The following is a 26,001-nucleotide window of genomic DNA, read 5'->3' as shown; positions in this document are numbered from 1 at the left end:
TGTGGAACCAGAGGCAGGAAAGCCTGATCGTGCCCTGGGTGCAGGCGGTGGGGTCTTTGCTCCCTTGTGTCCAGAGCCAGGCTCCCCACTGGAGCAGAGCCCACATACAAGGGGGCCTTGGCTCCTACATACAAAGGGCTCTGTAGAGATGGGGTGATTTGTCGCACCTTTGGCTGATAATAACTGCCCGCCATGGGAGTCATTCCACATCGGGGGCTCCCATGCAGCACGGGGAACACCCCGATAATTACTGTGCACAAATGTCGCTTTTAGCAGCTGGTGTTTAATGTCTGCCTCAAGAAGTGTCTTCTGGGACAGGAAGCCTGGCCCACCCTCCACGCCCCCCACCATGGGATTTGAACCCTTGCCTCATGCGAGCAAAACCTTCCCCAGGCCCCTCCTACATGGGAACACAGTGCCCACTTCTACTCTCCTGAAGGCCACCTGCCCAGCCCAGGGCATTCCCCCTGGCCTGCAGATGGGTGGGCTGGGCCTTGGTGATCTGTGACTGTGCCATAAATGACCTTACCCAGTGCTGAGGCTGAGACCAGCTACCGGGGCATCTGGGAGGGGCCTGCAGACAGCGCCTCATGGGACCGGTATGGACCATACCCTCTGCAGACTCCTGCCACTCCTAACCCCCGGTCTGCTGGAGATGGCATCTCTTGCTAGAAGCCTGGTGGAGGCCTCAGTCTCGCCTTCGCGTGGACCTCAGTTCTCACTCAGGCCAAGGAAGCCACGGGGCTGTGGCCCCAGGAACTGGGTCTGGCAAGGATGGAGCTGAGGGCCCGCGCCCATCCCCCACTGCTCCTGAGACCTTGTCCCCCGCCCCCCACACCCCCAGCACCTGCTGGGGGGGCTGACCCAGTATCGGTCCTGTGGAACGGGTGGTCTTCTCCCCGCCCTTCCTAGCTCACTCCTAGTTTCCCCACAGCAGCTTCCTCGTCCTCCCGTGCCTGTTGTAAAGAGTCAGTAGGATGGTCAGCTTCAGGCCACGGGGGAAAGTGGGTCTCATCCGGGCCCCTCGCATGGCCGTGTACTGGTGCGTGACGGGATGCTCACTCCTGTCCCCTCTGTTGCAGTACGCTACTTCCTGAAGAATAAGGTCAGCCCTGATTTGTGCAATGAGGATGGACTCACAGCCCTGCACCAGGTAAGGCCAGGCTCGCTGGGGTCCCCCGATTGCTACTCCCCTACCTGAACAGTTACCCCACCTCCCTGCTTTTTCCTGCCCAGAGCCCTTAGGGAGGAGGGGGGAAGGGAATCCTTGGCTGCCTCATCTGAAAGGCTCTTCTCTCCTCGGGGGAGAGACGTGTGTCTGTTACGAACACGCCCCCGGAGCCCTGGTGCGGAGGCACACCCAGCACAAGCGTGGCCTCCAGGGACAGGGAGCCTTTGTCCACTGCATCCTCACTGCCCAGTGAGAGGCTTGCAAGCAAAGCAAGTTTGTTTTGAGCTTGAAGTTTATGAAGCGTGTCTATTCACACCCACCAAGGCACCTCTCCACCCTGGTGACGGAGGTGATTGACCTGCCTGGGCATCACACACCATGATGTGTAGCCACGAACCAGGACCTCTCACAGCAGGGCAAAGGGCTAGCCCCCTCGCTGGTCCCCAGCACCCAGCTGCCCCGCCCTGTTTCGCTCTTCACGCTGTGGCCACAGGGATGCTCAGGTCAAAGTCTCACGTTACTCAAAGCCCTCTCTCTTCCCACAAGGCTCCTCAAGGCCTGGCCCCCGACCCGCCCTCCGGGCTTCCTGGCTTCCGGGCTTCCAGACTCCAGCCCTGTGGCCTTTCTGTTCCTTCCACACACTGGCTCCTCCGCACCGCATTTCTCCCGGCATACGGGCATGCGGGCACGTGGGTATGTGCCCGCTTAGCCCCCGTTGGCAGCCGGCGAGGGCCCGGGCGCTGGGGTGCGTGATACGAAATCCTTACCTTCTGAGTACGCCCTCTGGCGGTCGTTTGAGCGGTTAGCTGAACCGGTTGATGTTGGCCTCCCTCTGTCCAGACTCAGCCTCGTGAGGGCAGGTTCCAGGTCACTTGTTCATTGGTACGTCCTACTGTCTTCCCCCACGCTGGCATACAGTGGGTGCTCAATATGTGCATGCTGACTTAAGGAACACACAGAAGCCTCCTTGTGCCCTGGCCCAAGTTTCTGAGCAGGGGGACTTGAATGCAACATGGCGGGTGGGAGGCCAGGCTGCCGGACGCCCGGGCTGGTGAGAGCTTCTCCCTGTCCCCATGAAGGCAGGAAGGGATGGACGACGACTGACCACTGCCCCCATCCAGGAGCCCCAGGAGCATGCCCCACCCCCGGCCATCAGCCCAGTGTCTTCCCACGTGTCCTTTTGGCTGCTTTTCCTGTGCACAGGGTGTCCCGCATCCCCTCATTCTAGCTGTGTGATCTTGGGCAAGGTACTTAAGCTCTCTGTGCCTCACTTTCCTCATCTGTGAAATCAGAATAACTAGTGCCCACCTCACTGGGTTGTTGTGAGGATTAAGTGAGTACTCATAACAGCCCTTCGGCATCTCCCGACACGGCACAAACATGAGATGGTGTTGTCATTATTGAAATCCGTCCCATTGCTTGTGTCTGTGGAGTCACTTCGCTTATGTGAAGCATAGGGTGATCCTCACAACAGCCCTTTGAAATCTTATCCCCATTTTATAGCTCAGGAAACAGGCTCAGGGATAGTACCGTCCAGTAGAATGTTCTATGACGGTGGGATGTCCTGTGCATCTGCCCCGTCTGGACGGTGGACGGTAGTCGCTAGCCGCACAGAGCTCTGCAGCACTCGGGATGTTGTTCTGAGGAGCGAACGAGGCAGTTCGTGGCCAAAGGCTAGCAAGGTAGTCCTAGGGCTCCTCCACTGCACTCCCAATGGTTATCGATAACGTGACTGGCGGGGCTGTCGTTACTGTTGTCACTGCCCCTGCATCCGACCAAGGAGCACATTAAGAAGCAGCTTCGCATGCCTGGCAAAGGAGAGTGGCTCTTCTCCTCTTGGCAGAGGGAGCCTTCGGGGTTTGTAAACTGAGACTGATGGTTTGGTGAGGGTGCAGGGCGTGGGAAGGGGAGCGCCAGGGAGATGGGGAGGCGGTGAAGCTTCACCAGGCAGTGGGCTGGGGGCAGGGACTTAGGAGACGGCATCCCCACGCCTGCTGCTAGATTGAATGTGGGAAGGGAGGGGGCGGGAGGAGTCATCCAACGGCAGGTGCCATTTCCCACCTTGGGGAGTGTGGGGGAGGAGGGCTGCCCACGCCACCACCGACCACTGCAACGTGCACCCCAAGCCCAGCCCTTGCTCTGGCTGAGTCTTTCAGGCTGGGCATCGCTCTCACAAGACTGCAATTCTGGGTGCACAGTCTCCTCCCTTTTCCACGTGAGCTCCCCTGCCACCCCATCCTCACATTTTCTGGAGCCCTAAGGGTGGGTTTTATGGCTCTGCTGTCCCCTGACACAGGGAGGGGGAGCTGAGCCGCTTCTCCTTTGGACAGGGGCTTCCTAGACCCACCTCCCAGCGACAGCCAGCCTGGGGCCCCTTGCTGCTACCCACGACCTCACTCCATTGCTTTTGGCGCCCTCTGCTGGCCATGCAGCACCACTGCATGGTTCGCTCAACCCTCCTGAGGCAGAGCCGCCCTTCCTTGAATCCCCTTTACCCCGAGGTTCTGGAGAGATGCCCTTAGACCCAGCCAACCCCAGACCGGCCGGAGCAGAGAGAGAACCTGGATCTCTGGTATCTTCTGTGTAAACAGGTGCTCCTTTCCCACATGCCCTTCTGGTGCTGAGCCCTGGCTCTGCAGGGGATAGGTTTGGACACCTTGTCCCCCCACCCCATCCCCACACCCAGGGCTGTGGGTTCCCAAAGGTGCCCCTGATTCTTATGCTGACATCCAGTCACTTCTCTCTCTGCCCACCGATACTCCTCTGGGCCCAGCCGCCATCTTCTCCTAACTGGATGATTTCAACATAGATTCTCACTGTCCCTCTCCACCCCCAAAAGTGCTCACACGCAGTCTGTTCTCCACATCCACCCCGAGGGAAGATTAAAAAACAAAACAAAACAAAGCAAAACAAAACAAAAAAAACAAGTCTGATTATGTTGCTTGTCTGAGTATAACTACAGCGTCTCCCACTGCAAGAGGGCTGAGCCCTTACCTGGTTGGGGAGTCCTGAGCCCAGACCCCTGCCTCGTCCCCTGCGGCTTCTCCATCCTGGCCTATAAAGTGACTCCTTGTCTTCCCCCTCTGTCCTCGCCTCTCTCTGCTCGTGGCTTGAGGCCCCTCTGTCCCGTGGAGTCTATCTCTGTCTGTTTCCCTGGAGTGTGAGAGCTCTAACGGCTGCCAGAGCTCTTTGTCTCTCTGAAGGGCTGCCGAGAGCTTGTCCTCTCTCCAGGACTGGCCTACATGTGGACAGGAGGGAGCACAGACATGGCCATGTCCTTTCAGGGATTATATTGGGGTCCCCAGAGCCCTGAGGTGGGGGTGGGTGCTCTGGGGGCGAGGCTTGGTTACTTGGGGCTTCCCCAGAATGGAGCTCCTGGGTCAGAAGTCCCCAAGTCAGAGGTATCAGACTGTGACCTCGGGCCATGCCTTGGAGGTGACTGCCAGGGAGAAGGACTCCCCCAACAGCCCCCGTACCCCACCGACACCCACTCCTGCTCCAGCCGGAGTCAGCCCTCCCTGCATGTATTTGTTCTCTAAGGTAGAGTCGTCCATACAATTTTGTTTGAAGAAAGCCTTCAGGAATTAAAAACGGTTTTAAAGTCTCATTCAAAGTTTCCTTTCATTTCACCAACACTTGCAAAAGCATCTTATTGCCACTCCCTTATGTTTTTTTTGTTTCACTTATATTTGCATCTTGAATATTATGAACTTACTCATGGGGAAACTGAGGCTCAGAAAGGTTATGTGGCTTACCCAAGGTCACACAGCATGGAAGTCATACAGCTGGATTCAGACTCAGATACAGTTTGGCTCCACTGTCCTTCTCGTGGCCTCCCGAGGGGAAGCTGGCGTGTCCCCACCGGGGCCGAGGCCCTGTGGGAGCTGACCCTGCCTGTGTCTCCCCCTCCCCCTCCACAGTGCTGCATTGACAACTTTGAGGAGATTGTTAAGCTGCTCCTTTCCCATGGTGCCAACGTGAATGCCAAGGACAACGAGCTATGGACGCCCCTGCATGCGGCGGCCACCTGTGGCCACATCAACCTGGTGAAAATCCTCGTTCAGTAGTACGTGGCCCTCTCTCCCCCGGCGGGGCTTCTGCCCTGCATTTGCTAGCTCTCTGTTGGTTTTGTTTTGTTTCTGCCTTCTGTCTCCCTCCTCTCTCTCCTCTTCCTCTCAGACACCACTTCCTCTGCCTCTTGTGGTGCCTGGTGTGTCTCTTTCTCCCCACACCCTCCCTCCACCTCTGTTTCTATGTCTTTCTCTCCTCCTCTGCCCCCCTTTCCCTTACTCCCTCCATCTCTGTGTGCCTTTCCCACTCCTCTTTGTTTCTCTTCATTCTGTCTCTCCCTTTGTGCTGTCCAACCCCCTAATTCACCACCCTTGCATTGTCAGGATGATCCCCATCGGTCTTGGTGTGTAGTCCTTTTGATGTGCTGCTGCGATGGGTTTGCTGGTATTTCGTGGAGAACAGTTGCATCCGTATTCATGAGGGATGTGGGTCTGTAGATTTCCTTCCGTGTAGGGGCTTGGTCTGGCTTCGTATCAGGGTAGCCTTCTCTTTTCTAAAATCTCTTTCTCTCTGTCTCTCTGAGTCCATGAGTTTATACTCATCTCCACTACCCTCTTTATGTCTTGTTGCCATTTTAGGCTAGTTTGCTATTAAAAAAAAAAAAAAAAAAAGCAAGCGTACTTCCTTGGCCCTGTCTCTCAAATGCTATTTACATGCTATTCTCTGGGCGGGGGGAGAACCTGCTTGGAGGGGCACCATGTAGCAGTGTCTTGCCTAGGAATAAGGCCATTTCTGCATATGCTATTCGGATGGACTTTTCCAGTCCTCAGATTCCTTCCTGCTCAGGTTCTGTAAACACAGAAAAGACAACGTTCCATTTCAAGTGGGTTCTGTTGAATTCCCTGATAATTGGTGGGCACTTGAGCTGGGCAGTGGTCCCTCAGGAATGCGGAAGTGCTAGAGGACTGGGCAGGAAACCAGGGGATTTCAGTGATGGTGCTTAGAGTGGGTCCTGGGAGGCCACGGAGAGCTTCTGAGAGCAAGGAGTCAGGAAGAGGGCCCAAGAACAGGTGACCTTTGGCAGAGGTCTCAGCAAAGCAGCAGCTCATCAGGTGGCTGCAAGGGACGATGGAGGTCACAGCAGAGGATCAGAGGGGAGGATCAGCTTGCCCAAGGGCACGTGGCAGCACGGAGAGGTCTCTGTGCAGGGCCATTGGACCTGAGGACTTACTGGCGGGGGCCCGTGCCCACAGCTCTGATGAGGACCTGGGTGTGACTCAGTCTTCCAGAAGCACCTGACCGGTGATGGTGCCCAGAGGGAAAGGGAGTGGTGCCAGCCTGGCGCAGCGGGTCCCCAGCGCTGATCTGTACCAGAGTCACGTGGTGTGTGGGTTCAGAGTACCCACTCCCAAGCCCCACCCACAGAGGGTGTTTCAGGGGGTCCGGAGTAGAGTCCAGGAAGCTGCCCTGTATTTCAGGGATGCCCGGGTGATTCTGCATGGCAGCCCAGGACCACACGTGGGAACCATTGGCCCCTAAAGCGGGTTCTGCCAGGGAGCCCCAAGGCTCGGTCTTGCCCCTGGGCTGTCAGCCTTTGGGGATGGGACTTGGAGATGGTGGGGGAGAGCTGAGGGTGTTTCTTCAGGGGGACGCAGACTGAAATAGAGCCGGGGTTTGAGCCTTGACCCTCCCACGTCCTCGCTGTGTGACCTCGGACAACTTGCTGTCTGAGTCTCTGTGTCCTCTTGAGTGAGCTGGGCTGACAGGAACAGCCAACAAGGACTAGGATGAAGATGAAAGAAGACGGTGTGTTTTAGGGCCATTTGTGTTATTTATGTTACGGTCACCAGGGAGGACTTTGACATTTGTCCCCAAGTGCCTGCCTGCTGGCCCAACAGAGCAGGAAACCGGTGGAGGTCTGCTGGGGCTGCTCTCCTGGCAGAAGCCGAGTCCTGAAGCTGCTGTCCTAGCTGGGGGGCCCCAGTGAGGGGGAGGGGCTGGGGGCGCTGGGGTGCACAGCGGATTTGCGGGCGAGAGGCTGGAGGGCAGAGGCTGCCAGACCAACCCCAGCCACATTCCCCTGGCCCTCACTCTCACCCTCTCTCTGCAGTGGGGCCGACTTACTCGCTGTCAACTCGGATGGGAACATGCCGTATGACCTCTGCGAGGACGAGCCCACCCTGGATGTCATCGAGACGTGCATGGCGTACCAGGGTAAGGTCAGGCGGCATGCCCTGATGTGGGCACAGGTGCGCCAGTGAGCCGGCTGCATGCCCACCTCATGCCCAGCGCTCAGGAAAGGGGATGGATCCTTGTTACAACGGTTATCCCAGTGATTAGCAAGACAAGGACACAGAAGGACCCTTGGAAAGCTGTGCTGTGCAGAGGGAGGCATTGTTCTCTGCCGTGTCACCCACACGCGTGGGCGGCCTCAGCTGGCCCTGTCTCCTCTTAGTCAGCTGTGACAATCCAACTCAATAAACATTCACGAGAAAGATATATTTCCATTTGGGAAAATAATCAAGAGTCAAGAACATTCGCGGGTGCCCGCTCTGTGCCAGGCACCATGCGGGCTGCCAGGGGCTGGGGTAAACAAGCTGTGGGCTGTTCTCAGCTCACAAATGAGCTTCAGAGAGGAAACGAATGTAGCAATCAGAGACCTGTCTGCCCCCCCACCACGGGGACATATTTCTGAAGGTCTCTGCCAGAAGACAGCTCAAATCCAGACCCTTGGCCACAGTGTAAGGGCTGGCTGGGACCCTGCCCTTGAGTTCCTTCTCAGGGCGCTCTGGTAACCATGATGTGGCCTCTCCATTCCTTGGCATCTGGGCTCTGCCTGTCCATCTTTGGCCGACGGTCTGCGTTTTTGTACCAGTCTGGTGAACCTCTGGGCCCCTCTTTAGGAATCGTGTTTTCAGATGCAGTTCTCAGAATCTCAGGATTGATTATAAAGGAACCCACTGATATTAAACTATAGCTACCGAAATATTCCTAAACGTGTTATGTGGAAGCTTGATTAATTCACGAAATAGCAAGGTAGCACGTCAGGAAAGTAGGTGCACTTTGGTTGGTGTTAAAGTCACAGGCATTTCTTGTTGTGCTGTGGATTTGACTTTTGGCTTCAGGGAACGAAATGCTGAATTTCAGTTCAGGGTTCATGTGAGTGAAATTGTAATTTTTTTTTCCTCCTTTTCAGTTTACAGACCTCCCCCAGATTTTGTCCCAGAGTGTTCGATCTAATGGACCTTTGAATAGAACATGTCACTTTGGCTTCCTTAAATACATTTAGTTGCTGCCGGTAACACTCAGACTTGTAGCCAGAGACTCAGGCTACAGAACGTCTGTCCGGGTCCTCCCACCTCCGTTGACTCCACTTTGCTATTCAGAAGTTATATGTTTGTCCATTCATTCATTCCCATAATGGGAATTCATGAAGCACCGTGCCGCAAACGCAGCTGCGGACGGGACGAGGGGAACTAGCAGAGCCCCTGGTCAGCTAGGTGGTCAGGGGAGGTCAGCAAGGGGGGTGATCCCGGCCAGATCTGTGGCCTGAGGCAGAGCCAGCCATTTGAGCGGATGGAGGCAGGTGGATGGTGGGGATTTCTGGTGCAGAGGAACAGGACATCTCATAGTAAACAGTACCCGTGTAGCCTCCTGGGCATCAGGAAGGAATGGCCCCTGTTCCGTGGGCCAGTGCGTGGGTGTGTGTTCACTGGGCCTGGGAGACAGTGACCCGTGGGCATGGCTGTCTGCTCCCTTGCCTGGCAGCCTCACCCGTCTGCCCTGCCATCCCTCCCTGCCTGGGGCCTGGCCCTGGGGTGCTGACTCGGCCCCCTCTCCCCTGCACAGGCATCACCCAAGAGAAAATCAACGAAATGCGGGCGGCCCCTGAGCAGCAGATGATTGCAGACATCCACTGTATGATCGCGGCGGGCCAGGACCTCGACTGGATAGATGCCCAGGGCGCCACGCTGGTGAGCACACGGGCCAGGCGGGTCGGGCTGGGGGCTCAGCACCAGACCAGCTGGGGCTGAGGTGGGCCTGCATCTGGTTGAGGTTAAGCTGATACAGTTGGGGCCTGTCTGTGGCCTTGAACCTCCTTCAGACTCACTTTGGGGCCAGGGTTGCTCCTGAAATACGGAGAGTTAGCAGAACAGGGCTCAGAGCCTTGGAGAATCTGGCCAATCTCAGCTGGGGCTGGGGGTCAGGAGCCCTGTCGTTCACCAGCTCTGTCTCCCAGTTCCTCCTTTACCTCATGTTCCCGGTGTCCATCTGAGCTCATCACGTGGCCTTCCTCCAGTGGTGCCTCCCACGTAAAGACTGGGGCCACCAGTCACCCACTCGTGCATGCCACCTTGCTTTGCACCGTCCATTCCCCTGCCTTAGGATCGCCTCTCCCATCTCTCTGCCCAGCCTCAGCAGCCTCCCCAAACTTCACTGCAACAGCCTATCCCCTGGGTTCTTTGACATCTGTGTCCAGACACCCCCAATCATCCATCCATCCATCCAACCATCCATCCATCCATCCAACCATCCATCCATCGGTTCCTTCCTCCATCCAGGCAACACAAACCTGTGTGCCCCAGGCTTCATTAGACCCTGGTGATAGAGAACAAGGGAGCTCTTTCTCTCTCAGGTCTGCCTGATTAGCTCCGCTCATCCTTTCAGCTCAAGTGTCAGGGATTGGAAACTTTGACCTCTCTTCGTAGGCTCTCCTACAAGATGGAGCCCGGTATTGGGGAGGGTCTGGCTCTGAGGCTTTAAACTGAAAACAGGAGCATGGCCTGGGATGCCCACATACCCACCTTCTCCTCACCAATGGCTGGGCCCTGTCCTCGGCTTGAGGTCCATGCTGGCCAGGAGCACTCAGGAGTCTCAAAATCTTGAGCTTACCCGGTAGGGCTCAGCAGTCCCGAGAGACCTCATTGCCCCTCAGGCCTGACCTGTGGCCCAAAGATAGTAACTGGCCTTCTCCCACCTGGTTCCTGAGCCCCACCCTCTGCCTCATCCCCTAGTTAACCCATTAATGGGTCCCTGCTCAGCCCAGCCCTCAAAGATAGAGTCACACAGTGAGACTGAATGCTGCGGTATGAAGGCAAAGCCAGGATGGCCCTCCTTTGGGTCTGTGGCTGGGTCCTCTAGACACACAGGTTTCCTCTTCTTGGACTGAGGCTGGCCTCAGGGTGGCCCAGACCACATGGGCCAGGCCCGTACTGGGTCTCAGGAATTCCCAGTAAAGTGGGGTTTATTAATCATCCCTTCCTCACCAGGTTCTTGGGAGGAATAAATGGGATTCTGCATGTAGGTGCGAAGCCCAGACATGCGAAGCCCAGAGTCTCTAAACTCTCAGTAGGTATCAGTGGTTCACACTATCATCATTATCACTAATGCTCTCCCTATCCCAGTCATGCCTTTTTTTCCCCGCCAAGTACGAGGCCACACAGATTGTAATGTCTGCTGGCCCTGCCGGCTGTCGTCTCCACAACTGGCAAACATCACACATTTATAAATCAGATGATTATTGTAATTTTCGTGGGTGCCTGCACCAGATCACACCGCGGGCTTCTTCTGCAAATTGAAAAATAAAGGAAAACTTCTGTTTGCCTGAACCTTATAGCAGCTGTACCTCAGGATGAGGCGACGCCTGACCGTCAGGGCTGCGTTCTGAAGGGCTGCTTCCTGGGGCGAGGCTTCTCTGTCCCACTGCCTGCAACGATGTTGCCCCAAATCTCAGCACCCCCAGAGATCCCTGGTCTCTTCCCAGCCAACCTTCTGCCAGCCTCTTTGGGCTCTCCTCTCTGTCTCCCACCTTGGCTAGGCAGCTGGTTTCTCTTTACCTCATCGCCTTCCTCCCTTCTTTCCATCCTTCCTCGTCATCCCTCATGGCTCTCTGAGAATGTTCATCACTTACTGAGTTCTGTCATGTGCTAGATGCTTTATGTACTTTCTGGAGATCAAGCAGATGGGACAAGTGAGGTCCCCAGGGTGGTGTCTATCACCAGAGGCCTTGAATGGTGTCAGACAGGAGAGCGGTTACCTCAGCACGAGGCTTTCCTTTATTGGACATACTGACTGCCTATTGTGTAACAAACAAACCCAAAACTTAGCCTCTTGAAACATGGATCAATATTTATCACCTCACATGGTTTCTGTGGTTAGGGAATTGGGAACAGCTCAGCTGGGTAGCTGTGCTTGGGGGTCTCTCAGGAGGCTGCAGTCATCTGAAGACTGGACTAGGGCTGGAAGATCCACTTCCAAGATGGCGCTCTCATGTGGCTGGCAAGTTAGCGCCGGCTGTCAGCAGGAGGCCTCCACGCTTCACCTCCTCACGGCCTCTCTGTATGACGTGATGGCTGCTGTGTCCTCGAGGGATGGATCCCAGAGAACAGGAGGTAGAAGCAGTGATGCCTTTTATGACCTCACCTCAGAAATCACACACCACCACTTCACAATGTCCTACTTGTTAGAAGTGAGTCACTTGTTCTGGCCCACATTCAAAGCAAGAGAATTAAACTTCCTCTCTTAAGGGAGGTATATCAAAGAATGTGTAGACATTTTAAAACCACCACACTGGGCCTCTGAAACCCCTTTCTCCCAGCTCAGCACATGGTAGGGACTCAGTAAGTGCTGTTGCGTTAATCACAGGGGCCCTCTCACCAACCACAGGATAAAGAGTAGCCTTAATAAGACTTTGCAGTGTGGCTGGATTTCTGCTTCCTTCTGTTCCATTCTACCATCCCTGGAAATGAGCTGGGATTTGGGTTGGGAAGAGGGCTGTCCTGTCTCTAAAAGTGGGACTGGCGCCCATAGGGAAGACCCACTTTCCCCTCCCCTTCAGCTGCACATCGCTGGAGCCAACGGATACTTGCGGGCAGCCGAGCTCCTCCTGGACCACGGAGTGCGTGTGGACGTGAAGGACTGGGATGGGTGGGAGCCCCTGCACGCGGCTGCCTTCTGGGGACAGGTAACTCTCAGCACGCGGGACCCGCCCGCTGTCCTTTGGGCTGGCAGTTGGTTCACAAGACCCACTTAAGGTGTTGACTACAGCTAGTTTGTGAGATAGGAAAAGACCTAGAGTGTTTCCAAAAACATTTGATAAGTTGTGTTCTAAGAAGATGATAACAAATTTACCAAATTAGGAAATTCTTCATGCTTCTGATTTGGTCCTTTTTCCCTCTGTTTCCCAGATAGAAAACTCTGACTGCAGCTTTTGCAGTCCCTCCTTAGATGCCTGGGAGCTCTAGATTTACAGCAGACTCCTTCTCCTATCCCTTGGCATGGCCCAGGAATGCTGGAGGAGGTGTCAAGCCCATTGTGTTGCCAGGATTCCTGCCTCCAGGGTGCAGGGCCTTCCCTGCAAACTGGCTTTGCCCCATCACTCTTTATGTCAGATCCTGAGAAACGTGGGGGTACTCTATCTACCTCCCAGGCTTTTTGAGCCCAGGGGGAATGTGGGCTTCTTCCTGTGTTTCAGATGCAGATGGCAGAGTTGTTGGTGTCCCATGGGGCTAGTCTCAGTGCTAGGACATCCATGGATGAAATGCCAATAGGTAAGTCCAACATACAATCCAGAACACCCTTAGCTACTCATCAGTGTTTTTATAGATAGTGGAATAATTGGGTAAAATATAGAGTTGGCTTGATGGTGAACTGGTATGTGGATGGGTAACAAAATGAATGAATAAGTTAATGAAGGATAGATTGTACAGATGGACAGCTGGATGGATGGATAGATAAATGTATTCATGAGTGGGTTGATGGAGGATGGCTGGATGATGGGTGGATGGATGGATGGAGGTTGGATGGATGGATGGATGGCTGTATGGATGATGGGTAGATGGATGGATGATGGGTGGATGGATGATGATGGATGGATGGAGGATGGATGGATGATGGGTGGATGGATGGATGGGTGGGTGGATGGATGATGGGTGGATGAATGGAGGATGGATGGATGAGTGGGTGGATGGATGGGTGGGTGGATGGATGAATGGATCCATCAGTGGATGGGTGGATAGGGATGAATCTATGGTTGGATGGCTGGGTCAGTGACTAGGTGGGTAGAGGAATGAAGGAATTGGTTGGATTGAACGTGTAGGTATATATGATCCGAGATATATATAAGTTTTGGCTTGGGCTACATAGAGTACCTGCTTGTTTCTCTTGATACTTCCTATATCACTGGAGAGTTGATGACTCCCGTTGGAAACTACTGAAGGTGGATGGATCTTTTGGTCATAGTGGAGAACCTTAGGAGCTGTGACTATATGGGTCCTGGGTTTCCTGTTCTTATCCTCTAAGGATTGGGGTATAGCCCAGGAAGTGAGACCAGCATTGTTTACTCCCCTCTCTGGATGCCCCCCAAAGATGCTGAGAGTTTTCAGTGCATTGGGTGGCAGCTCCTGTGGTCTGGAGGGCTCCTGGGGGCCACCGGTCCTGGCACTGCTCCCCACAACAGCCTCCTCCCCTGCTTCAGACCTGTGTGAGGAGGAGGAGTTCAAAGTCCTGCTGTTGGAGCTAAAGCACAAGCATGACGTCATCATGAAGTCACAGCTGAGACACAAGTCATCCTTGAGCCGGAGAACGTCCAGCGCAGGGAGCCGTGGGTGAGTTGGGGCAGGCCAGCCGTGGTCCCTGGGGGCACTCCTGCCTGTGGCACTTGGGCCCAGCCCTCCAGCAGCTCCTCTCTCCCCTCAGGAAGGTGGTGCGTCGAGCCAGCCTGTCGGACAGGACCAACCTGTACAGGAAGGAGTATGAGGGAGAGGCCATACTGTGGCAGCAGCGGAGTGCGGCAGAGGACCAACGGACTGCCACCTACAACGGGGACATCAGGGAGACCAGGACAGACCAAGAGAATAAGGACCCAGTGAGTGGCCTTGCGCCCTGCCTCGGTGTCAGCTGATACTGGGAAGGAGGACAGGGCCCCAGCATGGTCTTGGCCTCTTCATCTCAGAGCCTGCAGAGGGAGGGCTGCTGGATAGTGCCCTTACACCAGCTGGACCCCTTTGGTGCTGGTGGCCCCTGTGCTTCCTGAGGCAGTCCTGGTGTGTGAGAGTCAGAACTGGGAGCCTTGGCAGCCAGGAGGGTCTCCTAACAGACAAGAAGTCCCTGCTGTGTGCCTGCTGCGCTCTGGCACATCTGGTTCTGGGCTCCCCAAAGGAGAGGCTCAGTACAGCAGCACCCCTGGGTGCTAACAGCACTAGAATGTTCTGGGGGGGGGAACATAACAATATGTGGAGAACTGTGTTTACAGAACACATCTGGTTGGGAAAAATGTTTGGAAATACTGAGCAGGGTACTTGTTGGAGCCCTAAGAAGCCTGCTCTGAGAGTAGCTGCTGGTCTGGGTGTAGAACTGCTTTCTTAAGGGGATGCCGGTTCCTAGTATCGCTGGATCCCATTTCCACAAATTTGGTAGCCCAGATCCCTAGTAGTGTATTCTGTCACAGTTCTGGAGGCCAGAAGTCGAAAATCTAAGTGTCAACAGCGTTGGTTTCTTCTGCGGGCTCCAAAAGGGAATCTGTTGCGTGCCTCTCTTCTAGCTTCGTGTGGCTCAGGCATGCCCTGGTTTGCTCGCCAGACTCCAGTCTCTGCCTCTGTGGTCACATGGCTTCTCCCTTGTGTGTGTCTGTGTCTCTGTTTTCTCTTCTTAGACAGCAGTCATTGGATTAGCGCCCACAATCCAGGATGACCTCATTTTAACTTATTATATCTGCAAAGACTCTGCCTCCAACTAAAGTCACATTCAGACGCATGGGGTGACCAGGGATTTTGGGAGGACCCTGTGTTACACAGTACCAACAGGCTTGGGTTTCATGCACGGCTGCTGGCTTGCTGAGTGGGGCCAGCAAGTTTGGGGCCAGAGCAGAATTGCTGGGGACAGAAAGAGAGAGGCTGACTGTCCATAGCAGTGGTCTGCCTTTTTGGTATATCCACCAATGATAAGCAGCTGAAAACATTTCTGGAAAGTATTGCTTTGGTGGAATGAAAAATGATTAGCCCAGAGTGCCCGCGCATCTCTGTGGACCTGCCCCCCATCTGGAACAGAGAGGTCACATGAAGGCTGATCTGAAGCCAGGAAAGGTGCCCACCCAAGGGAATCCAGTCATAGCCCTGGCTGGGGACAGAGAGGGCGCCTCAGAGGCTCTGTTGTGCCTACTTCTAGGGTCAGGGGGAAGAGAGATGCAGACTGAAATTAAATCACATTTACTTAACTTTCCTTTGTGAGTGCGGTGAAGTTATGTTCAGTACACGAATTTGAAATGGATTTTTCAGTTGAACTTTTATAAACGTGTCCTCTGAGATGAATGCGTGGAGCATTTCCATCACCCCAGAAAGTTCCGGGTTCCGTGTCAGCAGTCCTCCTGCCCTAAAGGCAGCTCTGTTTACCTTTGAACATTGAAGAGGAGTTTTGTGCCCACATCTGCATGTGAATGGCCCCCAGCAGTCTGTAGTCTTGTGTGTCTGACTTCCTTGGGGACCCTGAGACTCATCCCTGTGCAGGCACAGAGCCGTAGCTCAGTCTTTTCCCTCGCTCTGGAGAGTTCTTTTGTTTAAATATGCGACAGCGCATGTGTCCATTCTTCTGCTGGTGGACATTTGGGCTGTTTCAAGTTTGGGGTTACTGTGAATGAAGCTGCTCAAAACATTCTTAGACAAGATTTTTGGTAGGCATAAGCCCTATTTTCTGTAGGACTGCGTAGCCAGGAATGCAGAACGGCTCACGGGGAGGCTACTAGAGATATTGTCACACAAGTTTCCAGAGTGACTGTTCCCGTCTGCTCTGTGAGCAGCCGCGCTGAGCTCGTCGTGCCAGTCCCCGATGTAACATCGCTCTCCATCTGAGCCCTCCTGGCAGGCTTGCTGCTGCTGCTTGCATTTTAAATTTGCATCTCCCTGATGGTGGATGGTGGAGAACGCTTGTTCACGTGCCTATGGGCTGACCGCGTATCTTCTTTTGTGCAGTGTCTGTTCTTTTGCCCCTTTTCATTGGGTTGCTCTCTTTTCCTTATTGATCTGTGGGAGACACTGGAGATTCTTAAAGAAATCCTCAGGGAAAAAAAAAAAGAAAGAAGTCCTCAGGGAAGCAGCTGCTTCCCCCCGCACCCACCTGTCCCCGTGTTTGTTCAGATCTCATAGCCCAGGACTCTGCCAGAAGTTCTCACTGGCATGGGGCGGCACAAAGCATCAGCCCTGCAGGGAAGGGGGTGGGAGGATGTGGCCTGAGTTTGTCCTTAACTTCTGCAGCTTTCTCATCAATGCTGTGCTTGGTTTGGGGGTTAGGTGAAGACAAACAAAAGGCCTGCTTTGCAGAGAAAAAGGAAGGAGCTCTGGGCTTCAGGCCAATCACCCAGACGTCCAGTCCCAAGGACAACTGTCAGGGTCCAGGGCCCCAGATCCTGGGGGAAACCAAGATCGCAGGGCACAGCTATGAAGCCCCAAGCTCCTTCCTTTCTCTGACCTATCCCTTTCAAGGCTTTAGGTACTGGAAAGGCTGTGAGAGCCTCTAAGGTGGACATTCTCCAAGTGGGGTCCCTGGACCAGCAGTAGCAGCATCACCTGGGAGCGTGTGAGAAAAGCAGATTCTCTGGCCCACCCTACATGTACTGAACATACACCCTGGGCTCTGGGTTTAACTGGTGCTCTGTGCCCTAACTAGCTCTCCAGGGGATTCGGTGGCACATCAGACCTTGAAAACCCGTCATCTAAGGGAGTGTTTGCTTGGTCTGACCCGCAAGTTGGGTTTCTGCCAAGACTCCACCCAGTTAGCTATCAGGGCTGTCCTCCTGCACATACTTTGGCAGAGCTGGTGCCCTGACACAAGGCTTGGGAGGCAGGCAGCAGCCCTGTCTCTTCAGCCAGTGGCTCACAAACTTAACTGTACCAGAAAATTCCTTGGGGAAGTGTTTTTGCTTTTGTTGGTTTAAAATCCTGGTGTCTAAGTTGCAGCCCAGACTAATTAAGTCTGAATCTTTGGGCCTGGGGCCCTGGCTTTGTATTTATGTATTTAAAAAAAAAAATCAATAGACTTGATTTTTTGGAGCAGTTGCGGTTTATGGAAAACATACGTAGGAAGTACCTAAAGTCTCCACACACCCCCTTTATCACGTCCGCTGGTTTCCACTGGTATGAACATCTTGCCTTACTGTGGTAGGTGTATTACCATGATGAACCAATATGGATACATGATTGTTAACTGACACCCATAGTTTACGTTAGGGTTTACCCTCGGTGTTCGACATTCTACGGATGTTGACGAATATGTGATGTCATATTTGCCATCATTAAAGTTTCATACAGAATACTTTCACTGCCCTAAAAATGCTTGCTGCTCCACCCGGCCATCCCTCCCCAAACCCTACGCAACCACTGACGGTTTTACGGTCTGCATGGTTTTGCCTTTTCCAGAATGTCATAGAGTGGGAATCACACAACGTAGCCTCTTCAGATTGGCGCTGTGCAAGTGTTTTTAACTCCCCAGGTGTAGTAGTGTGATTTAATTCCCCAGCCTCTGAAGCTGAGAACTAGTGTCTTAAATCTGTGCTCGTCAAAGCACCACTGGGAGTTTGTTAGAAACGCTGAAATTCAAGTTCCAACCCAGACCTGGTGATTCAGCACGGACCCTTTCACAAGGGCCCCAGGTGACTCATACGCACACAGAGTTAGAGAAGCGTTGATCTAGACAATGAAGAGCGGTCTTTCCAAGACCATTCCGGAAGTAAAGAAAATAGATACAGAAATTCAAGTTGAAAAAAAACAAAATGCCGCAAATACGGCATCAGTCTGCCTGCATAGCTCAGAGATGCCATTTAAACACTAGAAGAACAGACATACCTACAGGGAAGCTTGCTGTGGAAAGTGCCCTCGCCTTACTGTGTCTTAACCTAATTGTGTATTTCTGGGAGATCTTTCCAAGAAGTGGAGACTCTTGGAATTGCGAGTCAGCACAGGAAGATTGCCTTTGTTCTTTTCACCAGATGTAGAACATTCCAGAACAAGTACTTGCCCTAATTTCCCACCCGCCTAATGGTGACTTTCAGGCTTTTCTCCCCTAAGGGGAAATGTATCTGTGAAATGAAGTCCTTGAAATGGGCTTGCTGGTGCAAAGTATGCATTCTTCCATAAAAACGAACTTTGGGGGATGGGGAGATGATGTGATGTTGTCCTCTGAAGAGACTGTGGCACTTTACGTACCTGCCTGTTTTCCCGCACTCTTGCCGATGCCGAGTCATTAACACATTTTTAAAACATTTGTCAGTGTGACAGGTAAAAAGATATTTTGTTGCTTTAATTTTCATATCATTAACTATGAGCCAGATTGAGTATTTTCTCCTGTGTTTATATGCTATAAATATAATAGCATATGTTTAATAATAATAATAATATTATAATTACATATAATATTATTATTACTTCTTCTTATTATTATTATCATTGCCATGAGCTGCACATTAGTCTCCTTTTTTTTTTTCTGTTGGATAGTTGGGCTTTTTATTTATTTTATTTTATTTTTTAATTTTTTAAAAGATTTTATTTATTTATTTGACAAAGATCACAAGTAGACAGAGAGGCAGGCAGAGAGAGATGGGGAAACAGGCTCCCTGCTGAGCAGAAAGCCCGTGTGGAGCTCAATCCCAGGACCCTGAGATTATGACCTGAGCTGAAGGCAGAGGCTTTAACCCACTGAGCCACCCAAGCGCCCCTAGTTGGGCTTTTTAAAATGGATTTTTAAGAGTTCTGGTTTATTTGGGAAATTAATCGCTTTTCTGTCATATATGTTGCAGTTTTTTTTAATGTGTCTTTTGACTTCATTTATGATGAGTTTTACTATGCTTTACATTTCTGTGTTCACCAAATGTAGCCACCTTTTAGTTTGTAGTTTCTAGGTGGCAGCTCCTTTTAAAGCTCTTGTTATCCAGGGATTTCTGGGTTAGAATCTCTGCCTTTCAGAGTGGGTATTTGCTGGGAATACAGAGGAAGGATTACAAGTGACCAAAAACTCAGCTAAAATTGGGTGCCATGAAACAGGAATTTTTCAGCTCGTGTCACTGCAAAGTCTGGGACCAGTTGGGTCCTGGGGCTCTCAGTGCATCCCTTCGGTCTCCCTTCAGTGTCAGGTTCGATGTCAAGCAGGCCATTTGACGTGCAGTCTCTCTAGGCCCCCAGCTTCCAACATTCTCACTACCCTCGAGTTCTGCACACACAGAACTTCTCTTTCTGGTGCACATCCAAGGGCTCAGTTTCATGGACTCCTTTTCAGTCAAGAACCAACTCCTGCAGGGAGTATGTTGAGGGGCCAGACCTGGGGTCATGATCCAGCCCCTGTGGCAAGGATGGGGATCAGTCAGCTCTCCCAAAACACAGATTGGTGAGTCCCCCCAAAACGGATTGCAGGTCCTGTTAGCCCAGTTGGGCAAATGGTGGGAGGACAGGTCCAGACCAGAATGCCCTCCACAGAGATGCAAGTGGGGAGTGAGTTCAGATCCTCTAACCGGCTGGTCATGTCCTTCTCCCCCTCAGAACCCCCGGCTGGAGAAACCCGTGCTGCTCTCTGAGTTCTCTACCAAGATCCCGCGAAGTGAAATGGATGGGCCTGTTGAGAACGGCCTCCGGGCTCCGGTCAGCACCTACCAGTATGCGCTGTCCAACGGGGACGTCTGGAAAGTGCATGAGGTGCCCGACTACAACCTGGCCTATGGCAACCCCGGCGTGGCTGACGCCACCCCTCCCTGGAGTGGCTACAAGGAACAGAGCCCCCAGACGCTTCTGGAGCTGAAGCGACAGCGGGCTGCTGCCAAGCTGCTCAGCCACCCTTTCCTGAGCACCCACCTGGGCAGCAGCATGGCCAGGACGGGCGAGAGCAGCAGCGAAGGCAAGGCCCCCTTGATCGGAGGCAGAACTTCCCCATACAGCAGCAATGGCGCCTCGGTCTATTACACTGTCACCAGCGGAGATCCCCCGCTCTTGAAGTTCAAGGCCCCCATGGAGGAGATGGAGGAAAAGGTCCACGGCTGCTGCCGCATCTCCTAGTCTCTGTGTGATGGAGGAGAGAGATGCTTTGGGGAAGGGTCTCTGGGATCCAGGACCCCCCCCCCAGCAGCCTTGGCTGGGGAGACATCAGAGGGCAGCTTGCGGGGAGGTGGGCTCTGCTTTCCAGGGGAACGCTGACCCCACCTCTCACCCAGCGGCCATAGCATCGCCACGTCCCACGGTTCTGCTTCCTGCTGCATTGTCTGCCATCAGAAACAAGGCCCATCGTGGCTTCCTAACTCTCCCCGCTGTCATATTTGGGAGGGGGGGCTGGGATTCTGGTTCTATTGTTGGTAAAGGCTTCTCTGGACCAGTACCCGCATATCAAATATCGGTGTGCACGTACGTGCGTGTGTGTGCATGCGCACGCGCGCGTGCACACACACGCACACTCAACCATGTGTAGGAATGATACAGCTGGGCTCATGGGAAGCAGGTGGGACTGACAATTTGTGGGCTTTTCCCAAAAGGATTGAGGCTAAGATTCTGTTTTGTCACCACTGCCAACATGGCTTTAGCTGGGAACAGGGCCTGCTAAGCTGAGACCCACAGTCCTACCCAGAATCATACTGGGGCTTGGGCCACCATCCACATCTGGAAGGAGCCGGAGGTCCACTCTTTGATCAGAGGGAGCTATGAGCCGACATGGGTCCATGAGATGGGCAGTGACCTGCTCCCCAGAGCCTTGCCCATGCCAAGAGCCAGCAGTGTGACCACCCGGAGGCTGAGGTGGAGAGCCAGGCTCTTCCTTTCCTGGAATAATCCAAGTCACATTTTACTTCTGGATGGAAGTATCAAAAATTAGAGGGAAGGGAGAATAAATTTAGTGTATCCAAAAGTGAACTTGATAAAAGAATTCTCTTAGGCTACAGGACTCCAGGTGGGAGATAATTGAACTTGCTTTCTTGCTTTCTTTCCTGGATAGCATCATGATCACTAGGCTTTCCTGACTGGTGTTGGAAACATGTAGCTTGTGTTGGAAGGGCTTTCAAGGGCGAGGAGTGAGTTGGCGTTCATTTCTGTGAGCATCTCTAGTGGCCGTGACCGAGCCCAGTGCCTTGGGCCATCTTTGTGAATATTCAGGTGGCTTCAGTCCAGCCTCTGTCAGCTAGGCTTCCTCAGCCTGAGCCATCAGAGTGAGCAGTGGGGGACTGCTGGAAGCCCCCCACTCCTCCCAGAGTCAATGCTTAGGACCCCCGGCCCAGCTTTGCCTTTTCTGGAATGCTTGGTAAGACAAGTCTGCCGGGTGGCCCTTGTGAGATCCTGCTGGGCCCAGGGGCTCCCAGCCTGCTGTCGTGGGAGTGGTGACACCCCATGGTTGCAAATCCAAGATGCCCACAGCCAACACCCTGCACTGCATTCAGGAGAGCGGTGGTGGGGCTGGAGTTGGACCTTCCCACGGCCCAACAGCTTCACAGCCACTATCTCCCTAACACTGGGGAGGGCAGGCTGCCCCCTGTCTCTCTCCTCCATCTTCTCAAGAGCCCCCTTGAAACTGCTGTCCACAGGCTCAGCCAGAACCTACTGGTGTACTTAATAAGCAGCAGGTTTGTCCCCTGCCCTGCGCCTTTTATTTGTCCTGAAACTACCTCCTTAGAGCTCTGAAGGGGTCCCCTAGTCCAGATTCCCGGATTCAGGGGACCACTCTGGGTTTCTTCTAATCTTCTTTCTGAGCCTATGAGAAATTCTCCCTGAGGGGCCCCTGGGCCGGAGGGAGGGGGCTAGGGCTGGAGAAACCCCTCCCCGCCCCCGTGCCACAATTCTAGTGATGGGGTCTGCTGTTTATCAGTCCCCGTCCCCGCTGTGGCCTCCATGACCCCATAGCCCAGAAAGGGAGCTGGATCCCAGGGGCCTGGTGGATGCTTTACCAGGAGCAGGGCAGCTGGTCAGAGAGCAAAGGGCTCAGTGGCGTCACTGTGCGCCTGGTGGCTCCTGGGTGCAGGGAGGGTCACAACACCAGGCCAGCCCCACCCCAGCTCCAGGACAGACCCAGTCTAGGGTGGAGGGGCAGCTCAGGAGGCTGCAGACCGGCAGGCACGATGCCTCCTGTGGCCCTGGCATCTGGGGTTGGCTCTCCATCGTGTCAGCCTGGGGCTGGAGCCGGGCAGGGGATGATCCAGAACACACATAGCTTTGGCTTTAAAACAGTGTTCAGATTTGACTGACCCTGAATTCCTCTTGAGCAAACATAAGCTGCAAGCAGAAGAAGCCATACATTCCCAGGAGGAGCCCGGGCAGGTTTCCCGATCTGTTTGCTCGGGAGCCGGAGACTGAAGGCGCTTATCACCCACGCTGAGCCCTTCCGGCCATTCCCTCCTTTCCCCTCACTGGTTGCCTCCTGGGCCGTTCACCCCCCACCTGGAAGGCCGGGAATCCCAGCTGATTCCCCGACAGGAGCCAACTGCAGACTCCCAGGCATTTCAGCTTTCATTTTCAGTCGGGGTAAGCCATTCCCTATTAGGGCTTCAGGAACCTGGGGAACTTTCCCTAAGGGTCTCCTTGGTGTTGAGGGACAAGGTGGCGTCAGGGTGACTCGTTTATCTGCTGACGTAGTTTATTGAGTAGCTGAGACATACCAAGCACTATGTTAGGTTCTGGGGTAAAGGAAGAACAAGACAGGGTGAGGAGACCTCGTTTTACAGTTTGCATCCCTGGAGGAACACGACTGTTAGCAGCCCCATTCAATTTACTTGAGACGGAGTGACCATATCCTGGTCCAGCTTCAACCCAGCTTCTAGCTCCTAGAATCCCTAGAGTACAAAACCCTTCAGCGGGGAAATGGCCGCCGTGGCCGTCCCCAGATAACATTTGCTACTAAATGCAGATGCTGGATCTTGAGTTCTAGGGAGACACCCTTCCAAGTCTGTCTGGAACTTTCAGGGATAGCTGCCTTCAGGCCAGCATCTTTGGGGCATTGTATAATAGCAGTTTGAGGTCAGTATGTAGAAGAACCGAGAGTCTGGAATTTGCTGCCAAGTGCACCTCAGGTTCTGAAACTCTTGTCTCTTGCTCATTTTTGCTCATTTGTTACGGAGTCCCCCTGCCCCACTGATGGATAATGGGAGGTGAGGAACTTCTTCTTTAACAGTGAAGCCTTTCCTCGGGTCTGCCTCTCCTCCCGGTGGGTGTGGATCAAGGAGGTTGAAAAAAGCTAGCAAGGTCTGCTGGAGGCTCAGCTCCCTCTGAGACCAGGCCAATGAAAGGAGGCTACTTCCAAAGCATGTGCCACGTGGCTCACGGTGGAGCTCTGGCCTTTGTTCCCACCCTGTGCCCAAAAACCACTGAAAACTGGTGGCCATCATCAGGTAGTGAGTTCCTGGCAAGAATGCAGGGAAGTTGAATAAACCCTAGACCTGGCTCTACTGAGGAGTTCAGGATATAATTCTCCATCAAATATGCAGCAGCGATGAAACTGCTCTGCACTGTTTGGTCAATTTCAGCGAGTGTAGGAAAGCTCACAGGGGGTGTCCCCTGTCCTGCCCCACCACGGTTTGCTGGCTTTGTGATAACATGCGACCATTTTGGTGACTGGTGTCAGATCCCTTTCGATCTTGAGCTCTCTTTCCCACTTGCTTTCCCAGAGCAGAATACTGGGGCACTTTCCAGAAGGGCAGTTTTTAACGAGCTACCCAGAAGGACTATATTTAACTCTTTCTATTGTGGCCTGGGGATAGCCTCCCCCGCCCCAGTGCACGTAAGAGCAGAGGGTCCTGTGGTCAGTGGTTGACTGCCTAAGTGACCTCCTTTGCCAGAAGCTGTAGCCCTCTCCTTGGCAGGAGACTCTTGTTGGCCAGTTCACCAGAGGGCCTGCTCCTCCGGGCATTGCAAGAGCTGCACTGCGGGGCCTGGCCCCACGCACTGAGGAAAAGTCTGCAGATCCCCAGCCCTCCGCAATAATTCACCAGACCAGAAGCCACTGATGTACAGAGAACATTTAAGAAAAATGTATTTTATGTGAAAAAAAGTTAAAACTCTGTATACTGTATCAGCAGCTTTGTGTAAAAATGGCAATCAAGAGAGTCTAATATATTTAAAACTTTTTTTAAAAAAAATTCCTTGCAGATCTTTGATATTGTATTGAAGTAACTTCCAGGGAGCTCCTTGCCATGTGGCAGTGGTGGGCCTCGATCCGAGACCGTGGCTCAACCACACCCCGAAGGGGCATCCCGTGGAGTTGCTTCCAGCTGCCAAGGCCTGTGACAGAATTCACTGTTGAGAGTTTTTAATTAAGATTATTAAATCCCTTTTAATAACACCTGCTAGCGTTGGCTGTGGTCATTGCTGTGAGCTCGCTTGAATTATGCTGATTTGAATTCGCAGAGGTGATCCCTGGGACAGAGGGCAGGGGAGGGCTCCTGGTCCCTGTCCCCACCACAGAGGGCTCTCCCGGGAGGGCCCTAAAACAAAGGGAGCTCTGAGAGCTCAGACATGGAGATGTCTTTCTAGACTGGGGGATGGTGAAAACCAAGGAATTCCAGAAAAGAAGGGTGATTGGGAATGACCTTCGCTTTATCAAATGTTCCCATTGGAATAACATGGAGCCCCGTAATGCACACACGTGCACACACACATATTCAACATCCAATATATATACTGGATATTGAATGTCAGAGCAGGAACACATAGATGGAAGGCAACCACACTCAGGCTTGAAAAACTTCACAGATAGGGTGGGAATGGGGAGAGGATGGGAAAATAGAGGATGTATCTTTGCAGCAGTGGGCATTCATCAATTTTAAGTGTTTACTGGTTTTCAAATAATATGGTAACCTCTCACAATTATGAAAAACCACTTTAAAGTTGTACGTTTGTATTCGCATTTACACAAAGAAAATAATAGCCTGAAAACTTGACTCTTGGATTTAGCGCCGTGGTGGAGTTCCTGATGGTCTTTTTTTTTTTTCCCGATGGTCTTGATAAGACGTTTTGGCCGAGCAGTGGAGGTATAGCCTGTTTGGACCAGTTCAAGAAAGAATGGGAGGAAAACTGGGTACAACTGGTTTTAGGTTTTATGCTATAAGAGGAAGCTCTAGAGGGATGTAAGGTCAAGAGAGAGTGGACATAAGACGAAAAATATTCCGGCATGTTTGTATGCTAGTAGGAAGGGAAACCGGCGATCCAGGAAAGAATTGCTGTAGGGATATAGGTTAGTAGTAGCGGGACTGGCAGCAAATGCCCAAATGGAAGGATTGGTGTTAGGCGCAGGGACAGTTCATTGGTAGTAACAGAAGGGCCAGTATGTGGGCAGAGGTGTAGACGGGTAGGTAGAGGTGGGGGGAGCATGTGGGAAGTTCTCTCCGACTGCTTCTATTTTCTCAGTGAAATAAGAGTAAGAAAGAGAGGAAAAGGTAGAATGAATGAGGGAACTGTAGTCTAGCAGGCAACCTTAAGGACGCACTTGAGATCATGAATTTAAGGCACAGGTTGTGTTTTCTTCTCCCCAGCAGGTGGAGAGTGGGGTTTAACTAGGGTTGGGGTTTTGCCAGGCCAAAAAGCTGATGGAATGAGAAAAGGGAGAGCTACCTGAAGGTGTAATCAAAGGAGTAGCGCTTATGATGGGCCGGTATTTTTGAAGGAATTTACGAATTTCAAAGCCGGAGATGAAAGCAGCAGGGCTGGTCACACACCAGAGCTCCGAATGCCCGGGAGCAGCGTGGCCAGGAGGGGGCGCGCTAGGATGCCGGGGTCCGGCCTCTCCGGCTTCAATTCGGGCTGCGGGCCCTGTGCTGCAGCCGCCCCGGGCAGCACCGCCACTAGGGCTCGGTACCCCCTCTCTAGCTGACCCTGAAC

The 26,001-nt window shown here is 53.1% G+C and overlaps 1 protein-coding gene across 2 annotated transcripts in view; it reads left to right on the top strand.

The window, feature by feature from the left end:
* PPP1R16B (protein phosphatase 1 regulatory subunit 16B) overlaps nucleotides 1-20,211 on the top strand; it is a gene marked incomplete at both ends in the record, with an annotated part of 60,515 nt that extends 40,304 nt beyond the window's left edge. Inside the window, 9 exons of one of the 2 annotated variants that reach the window (XM_080813857.1) lie at nucleotides 1,083-1,153; nucleotides 5,092-5,237; nucleotides 7,293-7,396; nucleotides 9,032-9,156; nucleotides 12,021-12,146; nucleotides 12,657-12,732; nucleotides 13,659-13,788; nucleotides 13,880-14,048; nucleotides 19,702-20,211. In XM_080813857.1, the coding sequence (XP_080669983.1) occupies nucleotides 1,083-1,153; nucleotides 5,092-5,237; nucleotides 7,293-7,396; nucleotides 9,032-9,156; nucleotides 12,021-12,146; nucleotides 12,657-12,732; nucleotides 13,659-13,788; nucleotides 13,880-14,048; nucleotides 19,702-20,211 (1,457 nt within the window). The remainder of the gene's footprint in view (nucleotides 1-1,082; nucleotides 1,154-5,091; nucleotides 5,238-7,292; nucleotides 7,397-9,031; nucleotides 9,157-12,020; nucleotides 12,147-12,656; nucleotides 12,733-13,658; nucleotides 13,789-13,879; nucleotides 14,049-19,701) is intronic. The other variant, XM_080813858.1, reaches the window with a different exon arrangement.
* Between the last annotated feature and the right edge of the window lie 5,790 nt (nucleotides 20,212-26,001).

The sequence above is a fragment of the Martes martes genome, assembly GCF_963455335.1.
Source record: "Martes martes genome assembly, chromosome: 9".
NCBI classification, from domain to species: domain Eukaryota; kingdom Metazoa; phylum Chordata; class Mammalia; order Carnivora; family Mustelidae; genus Martes; species Martes martes.
This window is presented reverse-complemented; position numbering and strand designations above follow the sequence as displayed.